This window comes from Bombina bombina, chromosome 3 (assembly GCF_027579735.1).
Source record: "Bombina bombina isolate aBomBom1 chromosome 3, aBomBom1.pri, whole genome shotgun sequence".
Classification (NCBI taxonomy): Eukaryota; Metazoa; Chordata; class Amphibia; order Anura; family Bombinatoridae; genus Bombina; species Bombina bombina.
In genome coordinates, this window is record NC_069501.1 from 192,596,785 (window position 1) to 192,606,260 (window position 9,476).

Sequence of the window (9,476 nt, forward strand, 5' to 3'; positions counted from 1 at the left end):
TACTTGGTTGGTGCTAATTTTACACTTGCAACACGTAATGCTAGCCCGTGTGAGGATATTTGCTTTTAAAGGCTGTGCCTGGCATAAAGGGAAGTATCTCGTATTCTGGGGTGGGCGGATACCCACAACTGTTGGTTGTCAGTGATCCACATTCTGACAGGTGGGGAGATAGATCTCATGGCGTCCCGTCTCAATACCTAGCTACCCAGATATGGGTCGAGGTCCAGGGGTCCTCAGGCAGAGCTAATAGATGTATTAGCGATGCCATGGAGGTTCAACTAATTTCTCTATTCCTGCCATTACCACTCCTTCCTTGAGTGGTGGCTCGAATCTTTCAGGAGCAGGCGTCTGTGATACTGATTGCTCCATCGTGGCCATGAAGGATATGGTTCGCGGATCTAGTGGGGATGTCATCATCTCCTCCTTGGAGGTTACCTTGTCGCAGGGATCTGCTGGAACAAGGCCCCTTCATTCATCAAAATCTAGATTCTCTGAGGCTGACAGCGTGGAGATTGAATGCTTAGTCTTAGCCACGAGAGGGTTTTCTGAGGGTGTTATCAATACTACACAAACAATCCTGTTTGAACCTTAGCAGTTGCAACCCTAAATAAGTATAATCCCACAAATATACCTGATTAAAGTAATAACAATGGTAAGGGTGTGCGCTAGAAGAAGCAGCTAAAAGAGTTTAAAAAGCAATGAAATAAGTGCAAATACTGGAAAATGTAATTAATAACAGTTTAATAGACATAAAAACATAAAATTAAAGAAAAAAACATGTGAAATGACCACCGGTGGTAATAAAATGCTCAGAAAAAAGGGGGTAGTATACAAAAATAGAAAAAATATTCCTACTATTTTATCTTAAAAATTGCGATGGAGTTCAAAAAATGTAAGTTGATATGTTAAAATAGATTTGTCCTAAACAACCAATGGTTGTGACTGAAAAGTCCTGATATGCTTTTAATGAAGACAGAGGTATGGGATTTAGATGTATTGCAGTCTACGTGCCAATGATAGATGTTTGTTTGATAGTCGCCAGTCACCACTCACCCGGGATGCAGAAGCTGTTTTCAATCCGGTCTCACCAAGTCTTTATCCGCGAACAAAACACACCACGTCTCGACCCTCCGTAGAGCCCTTGTTTCATGCAGGTTTTAGCATTGTAGCATGTACCCTGTATTCCGCTCACTTAGTTCCGGGTCACGTGGTAAGTTATTCAGCCAATCTAGAAGGTGGATTATCGGGTTTCGATGAGTGTAGAGGTTTTACCTCAGCTTTATGGGAAACAATCTCGATCCTTTTGAAACAAAACTTGCTTTGATACAAGGATATAAATGTCAATTGCTCCTGTTGACATACAGTAACAAACTCTTTGGCACTTACTTGCAAACAAAAAAAACCTCTTGAGGAATTCCGATAACTGATACAGAGCGCTCTGTTTTGTGGAATTCTTACTTATTCATCTACGCATTTCAGCTGATCACAGCCTTTCTCAAGATGGGTTGAAAAGACCTCCTCATACCTCTTTTTATTCGTGATTCGAACAATTGCATTCTCCTCCCATTTTTTGAAAAAAGGATATTTCTATTTGTTTCTCACAAAGAACGTATATTCATCGCTTGTGATTGCACTAATAAAGTATAAAAATAAAAATGTAAAAAATATATATAAAAAAACGATATAACTAAATTATAATGATCCTGAGCATTTTATAATTTTTTAAAGTTATAAAACTGAGCATTAAAAATAAAAAATAAATGTGGATGTTTGAGAAGTATACAAAATACAATGCACTATATACTATTGAATAGATATATAATTGTACACATCTATCTGAATGACTCTCCTAAAATATATATATATTAAGTTTGACTTTGTGAATTTCTATGTTAATGGGCTGTTTACATTTTTTTAATTTTAATTCTTAAAATCTTGATTCATTCTTGTTATATTGTGTTTATTAAACTAAGAGTGCAACAATACTATATGATAGAAAGTGTATAACTTTATTTTATAAATGTGTAAATATAACCATTGTGTCGCTAAGTGATATTTTTAATTAATTTATAATTTAATGTTCATAAGTGCAATAGTTATAATTCTTAGTTTCTTTTGAAATAAATACATATATGTATATATATATATACATATATGTATAGATACTAAAAATGTGAAGAATACTTAAAAAGTATTTAGGAAGGGTGCAAGAAAAGGATATATTCTTATGTGAAAATAGTGTGTTTAACCAAGGCAAGTCTGAGAATTATTAGTTTATATTTTTCAATTTTTTCATTTATATTTTATTCCATAATGGAATTAAGTTTGAGTTCAGCATTTAAACCTAAAGGTTCTAGTGTTTTAAATTTGAAGATTAGTTCTGCTTCTGTACGTAGAAGTTTTTTTTATTTAAATCTCCACCTCTCCAATTTCCCAGGATTTTTCTTATACCCCAATATTTGAGACCTGTTGTGTTTTGATCGTGATATTCTTTAAAAAATCTTGACAGAAGATGGCCCATGAAGCCATGTTCAATATTCAATAGATGTTCACAAATTCTATCTCTGAGGGGACGAGTAGTCTCCCCCAAATATTGTTTCTTACATGGACATTGTATTAAATAGACTACATTCCTATCCGAACATCTAATACAATCTCTTATTTCATATTCTTTTTTGTAATATTAGACATCACTATTTTAGTCTTACTGCTAAAACTGCAGACTTTACAACTAATACATGGATAGAATCCTGTGATTTTTTTTGTTGAAATAAATCCCTTTGACTATGATTTTTTTGTATTTGAATTTCTAAATGTACTGGGAGCTAGAATATTTTTTAAGTTTTTTTTCTTTTTTGAAAATAACATTAGGTTTTTCGGGGAGTAATTCTCCAATAATAGGATCTCGTTGTAAAACATACCAGTGTTTGTTTTAAAGTGGTCCTAATTTGATTATGACTATTATTGTAATCTGTAATGAAGGGTACCCATAGTAGTTCTGTGTTTTGTGGAGTTTTTATTTTCCGTTGTAGTAAATCTTTCCTATTTTTGTTTCTAGCTGTTTGTTTTGCTTTATTAAAAAATTATTTCTTTTGATAAAATTTATTTTCTAAATGTATGGCTTGTTCATCGAAATCTTCAATCCTTGTAAAAAAAATTCTGATTCTAGTGAATTGATTAATAGGGATATTTTCTAACCATTTTTTATAATGGCAACTTGTACTGTGTACGTAATTATTTGATTCAACTTTTTTAAAATGAGTTTTAGTATGAATTTCTTGATTAATAATTTCAATTTAGATATCCAAATAGCTAAGGGTGAGTTTACTTTGTTCATAAGTAAAACTCAAACCAAATTTACTACTACTAAGATCTTCTATGAACAAGTCAAACAATCCAGATCCCCCTTCCATATAATAAAAATATCATCTATAAATCTGCGACAGAGCAAGTTCGCCAACCAAGAACCGCTATAAACTACGATATCTTCTACATATCCCATGAAAAGATTAGCATAGCTTGGGGCGAACTTGGTGCCCATCACAGTGCCTTGTACTTGAAGAAAGAACTGTTCATTAAAAACAAAGGAATTATTTTCCTAAATTAATTTAATACAGGTTTTAATAAATTCTATTTGTTCACTATGTAGTTCACCCTATTTGGTTAAGTGATAATCTACAGCTTGAAGACCAAATTTATGCTGTATACTAGTATAAAGTGAACAGACCTCACAAGTTATAAGTGTATATCCTTATTTCCATTTAATGGTTTGTAAAGTGTTTAGAAAGTCTGTCGAATCTTTTAAATAAGATGGGAGTCTTGTTACAAACTGTTGTAAAAAATGGTCAATATATTCTGAGACATTAGATGTTATTGATTCAATTCCCGAAATGATGGGTCTCCTTGGTGTATTGGATACATTTTTATAAATTTTAGGTAAGTAATAAAAAGTTGCTGTTCTTGGGTGGTTTACTAGAAGGAAATCAAAAACTCTTTATTATTAATGATACCTATGTTTAATGCTTTTCTTAGTATTTTTTCCAATTCTTTTTTTGGGGAATTAATTGGATTATATGAAATTTTATGATAAGTTGTAGTATCTTCTAGTAATCTCATGGCTTCCTTTTTGTAATCCTCTGTGTTTAAAGGGACAGTCTAGGCCAAAATAAACTTTCATGATTCAGATAGAGCATGTAATTTTAAACAATTTTCCAATTTACTTTTACACCAATTTTGCTTTGTTCTCTTGGTATTCTTAGTTGAAAGCTTAACCTAGGAGGTTCATATGCTAATTTCTTAGACCTTGAAGCCCACCTCTTTCAGATTGCATTTTAACAGTTTTTCACCACTAGAGGGTGTTAGTTCACATATTTCATATAGATAACACTGTGCTCGTGCACGTGAAGTAATCTGGGAGCAGGCTCTGATTGGCAAGACTGCAAGTCTGTCAAAAGAACTGAAAAAAGGGGCAGTTTGCAGAGGCTTAGATACAAGTTAATCACAGAGGTTAAAAGTGTATTAATATGACAGTGTTGGTTATGCAAAACTGGGAAATGGGTAATAAAGGGATTATCTATCTTTTAAAACAATAACAATTCTGGTGTAGACTGTCCCTTTAAAACACTTCCCATTCTTTTTTAGTTAAATTCATTTTTTATTTTTATCTATATTTATTCTTTCAATATCCTGTTTTACAAGTTTCTCAAATAATTCAAGATTCTTTCCTTTTTCTGTAGTTGGATAGAAATTTGATTTGGCCTTGAAATTAGTTTGTTCAAATATATTTTTCCTTTTATTATCTAATTCCCTAGTGATGGGATTTTTAAAAATATATCTTTTTTGAGTGGCACTCCTAATAAATCTATTCACATTTAATAGAGTATTGAATTTATCTAATTTGGCTGTTGGGGCAAAGGATAAACCTCTTTTTAATATCGTACACTCTTCTTCCTTTAATTCTATTGAACTTAAGTTGAAAATGCATTTGTTGTCTATCTCATTCCTTTTTGGTAGTCTCCCTGATTTTCCTCCTCTACATCCTCTCTTATTTTTTTTTTCATTTTCAATCTTTCTATTCTTTTTGAGTCCTCCTCTAAAAAAGACTTTAAGGTATCTTGTTCATTTAGTATTTCCCTTTCTCTCCATGAGTGACGTGGTGTCTCATAACATTCATCAAAATTTGTATTCTCTATTAATGGAGTGTATTGATTTTGAGTGGTTATTTTCCAATAATTGGATTAATTTGATCTATGTTTAACTTAGTTTTTTTGAGGTGGTTTACTATTATAATTTGACCATTCATCTCTAGATGGATATCTGTGTGAAATATATTTATTTTTATTTCTCCAATTGGAATCTTCACTTTGATTCAAATTTTTTTGGTCATTGTTTGAGTTATAATAGTTACCCCTATTAAATGTCTGTCTTTCTCTATAATGTGGTCTCCAATTATAGTGATTCATTTTCTCATTTTGTTCAGGTTTCCAACTCTGAATTCTTGGTCTATAGTTCGATTTCATCGTATTTTTATTATTAGTGTTGTTATTTTTATGTGAGTTTGATCTTTGGTTACTCGAATGATTGTTATTATTGTTAGAGTGTTTATCATATCTTTTTTTTTTAGAGAATACCTTCCATTTTTCAGCTTTAAAGGGACAGTCTACCATAGAATAGTTTTTGTTTTAAAAGATAGATAATCCCTTTATTACCCATTCCCCAGTTTTGCATAACCAACACAGTTATATTAATATACTTTTTACCTCTGTGATTACCTTGTATCTAGGAACCTTCTTCCTGTCTTAAATTTAGCATTGTCTTAAATTTAGCATTGTTTTGTGCTAAATCTTAAATAAGCCCCTGTGCCTGAACACAGTGTTATCTCTATGGCCCACGTGTACTTTCTGTCTCTTTGTGTTGAAAAGAGATTTAAAAATCATGTGATAAGAGGCAGCCCTCAAAGGCTTAGAAATTAGCATATGAGCCTACCTATGTTTAGTTTAAACTAAGAATACCAAGAGAAAAAAGCAAATTTGATGATAAAAGTACATTTGAAAGTTGATTAAAATTAAAAGTCCTATCTGAATAATGAAAGTTTTTAATTTATACTAGACTGTTCCTTTAATTTCAGGTTTCTCAGTATTCATAGGGAATTCAATTGGAGTGTTTATTAATGTTTCTTTTTCTATTTGGGGTCAGGGTCTTATAATCAGATGAGTCTCTGTTCATTTTTTTATTTTTTATTTCTAATGTTTCTTTTTTATGGTTTTTAAACGTAAGATGATATCATTTTGTAAAGTTTTAAAAGAATCATCCTCACTAAAAGGAGATAATTACTCAAAAAGGTTAGTTTCTCTTCAAATTCCCTGAGTGTATTATTTCTTGATTTGATTATAATTTTCATCAAATTGAGGGAAGCATCTCTTAAAGTATTATAACATTAATTGATTAAAGAATCTTCTAATTCAAAAGTACAATCTTTAATTAATCTTAATCCTCTAGGGACCATATTTAAATTTAAGTATCTTTGTAAATAACTTACTTCAAGTTTTTGTTTTAATTCTTTTGTCATGATTTTTTCAACATCCTCACATATATCCCTTATTACGAGATAGTTGGAAGAAACAGCGCTTTCCACATTTTCAATAGATTCTATATCGGATAACATGGTTTTTCTATTAGTGAAAATATCCATATTATAAATGCTAAATTAACTAGAGGAATAGAAAAAGCGATAAAAAGAAAACACCTCTTCAATAAAACAGGGGAGGGATAAATAAAATGATAAACACAAACAATCCTGTTTGAACCTTAGCAGTTGCAACCCTAAATAAGTATAATCCCACAAATATACCTGATTAAATTAATAACAATGGTAAGGGTGCGCTAGAAGAAGCAGCTAAAAGAGGTTAAAAAGCAATGAAATAAGTGCAAATGCAAATACTGGAAAATTCAATTAATAACAGTTTAATAGACCTAAAAACATAAATTAAAGAAAAAAACATGTGAAATGACCACCGGTGGTAATAAAATGTTCAGAAAAAAGGGGGTAGTATACAAAAATAGAAAAAAATATTCCTACTATTTTATCTTAAAAATTGCGATGGAGTTCAAAAAATGTAAGTTGATATGTTAAAATAGTGTTATCGATACTCTCATTCAAGCTCGTAAGCCGGTTACTCGTCGCATCTTTCATAAGGTGTGGAGGGCCTACTTATTCTGGTGTGAAGAGCGTGGTTTGTCCTGGCACAAAGTAAAGGTTGCCAGGTTTCCTTCTTTTCTCCAGGTTGGACTGGAAAAGGGCCTCACAGCTATTTCCTTGAAGGGACAGATTTCGTCCCCATCTGTTTTACTGCACAAGAGGCTCGCTGAGCTTCCAGATGTACAGTCTTTTGTTAAGGTTCTGACTAGGATCAGGCCAGTGTTTAGATCTAATGCCTCTGAGTCTCTGAGATTGCTGCCTTGCAATGTGACCCTCCTTATCTGGTGTTCCATGCTGATAAGGCTGTTCTATAAACTGTTAGGATTTCTTCCTAAGGTTGTGTCAAATCGCAACATCAATTAAGAAATTGTGGTTCCTTCTTTATTTCCTAAATCCTTCATCGAAAGGAACGTTTACTGCATAATCTGGATGTGGTTTGTGCCTTGAAGTTCTATCTTCAGGCTACAAAGGAGTTTAGATAAACTTCTCTATTTGTTATCTATTCTGGAAAGCGTAGGGGTCAGAGGGCCTCTTCGACTTCCTTATCTTTTTTTGGTTGAGGAGTATCATCCGCTTAGCATATGAGTCAGCAGGTCTTAAGCCTCCTCAGAGGATTACTGCTCATTCTACGAGAGCAGTGGTTTCCTCTTGGGCCTTCAAAAATGAGGCCTCTATGGATCAGATTTGTAAGACGTGCTACCTGGTCCTCCTTACATACTTTTTCCAAATTTTACAAGTTCGATGTTTTTGCTTCTGCTGAAGCAGCCTTCGGAAGAAAGGTTTTGCATGCTGTGGTGCCCTCAGATTAGGGTTCGCCTCTCCTTTTTACCCTCCCGTTAGCATTCAGTGTCCTCTGTAGCTTGGGTATTGTTTCCCACAAATAATGAATGCAGCTGTGGACTCTCCCTGTATTAAGAAGGAAAACATAAATTATGACTTACCAGATAATTTCCTTTCCTTTCCTTAGATACAGGGAGAGTCCACAGCTCCCGTCTGTGTTCTCCGACGGGCGGCCCTAAATTTATTTTGTTTTCTTCTGGCACCTTTTTCACCCTGATATTTATCCTACTGTTTCCTAGTTCCCTCTGCAGAATGACTGGGGGAGTTGGTTTCATGCTTCTGAAGGTGTGTTTAATCCTCCACCACTAAAGCTGTTGAATTGTCTTTTTTTTATTTTATTGCTATTTTTTAAATCTATTTTTTCAATAACAAAAGTAACACAAAAATAGATATGTATCTGACAGTCACTCTGTACCTCTGTTATTTATTGTAAATAATATTCAATTAATTGTTTGTTTTTTATTTCAGACTTAGAATATCTTGCTGAGATTCGTCAAAATATACCTATTAATAATCAACGTCGCACTGACCTTTACAGTGTTGAAGAAAAGAAGCTTTAAGATACACTGAATTTATAAAGTGTGTGCTGATGAATGAAGCTTAGTTCTGTATACAGCAAACTACCTTTTATTTGATTATCCTCCTCCTGGTCCAGAAAAAATAAATACATTGATAATTGCATATTAAAAAAAATTCCTGTAATAATAAACTAATAATATAGAAAAAATACACATTAAGTATTTTAAAAACTATTGTTGGTTACAATTACATACTTAGGAAAATCTAATGCTTAAAGGTCTGTAAACAAAAAGTAAATTAATCAGATTTTACAAAATTCAAGCTCAAACATAGAGTATTATTTACCCTGCTGATTTTAAGCTGAACATGGGCTGGTAAGGCAGTCACCGGAAGTGCATTGCCACTCCATAAGTTAAATACAATTATATGCAACGTCTTTCTGTCCTTTTATATTCCCCTTTTTTTAAGTTGTTTTACAGAAATATGAAAATTTGCACAATAAAATTGTTACAAAGGTATATTAACTCGACAATCAATAAAGAAGTTCAATAAAGTAACCACAGTCTTTGTATCACTTTTTGAAAAGTCTCAATTTTTAACCATGGTTGATGTCTTTTACTATCTCTACTGGATGGCAATAGGTTTTTTTTGTCTCATATATAGTAATGTATTGTAAATAATATAGGTAATTCATAAATGCTACATCCTGAGATATACAGCTCTAAACCTAATGTCCCTCTTCCCCAATCCTGACCCAATCTTCAGCATACATGATCCAGGGTTCCCAATCTTTTTGGTTTAATAAATCAGCAGATAAACTTTCCATTTGGTAAAAGAGAGCAATCTTATGTTCAATTATGTTATAGTGGGGGACCTCGGTTTTCCAGTATTTGGCAATATAAATTCTAACTGCGGTACA

General features: G+C 32.7%; 1 protein-coding gene across 3 annotated transcripts in view; it reads left to right on the top strand.

The window, feature by feature from the left end:
- The window catches only part of NIT2 (nitrilase family member 2), a 183,925-nt gene extending 174,811 nt beyond the window's left edge, over positions 1-9,114 (top strand). For all 3 annotated transcript variants that reach the window (XM_053706061.1, XM_053706060.1, XM_053706059.1), the window contains one exon: positions 8,507-9,114. In XM_053706061.1, coding sequence (XP_053562036.1) covers positions 8,507-8,598 — 92 coding nt within the window. In that variant the 3' untranslated portion in view covers positions 8,599-9,114. The remainder of the gene's footprint in view (positions 1-8,506) is intronic.
- The last annotated feature ends 362 nt before the right edge of the window (positions 9,115-9,476 follow it).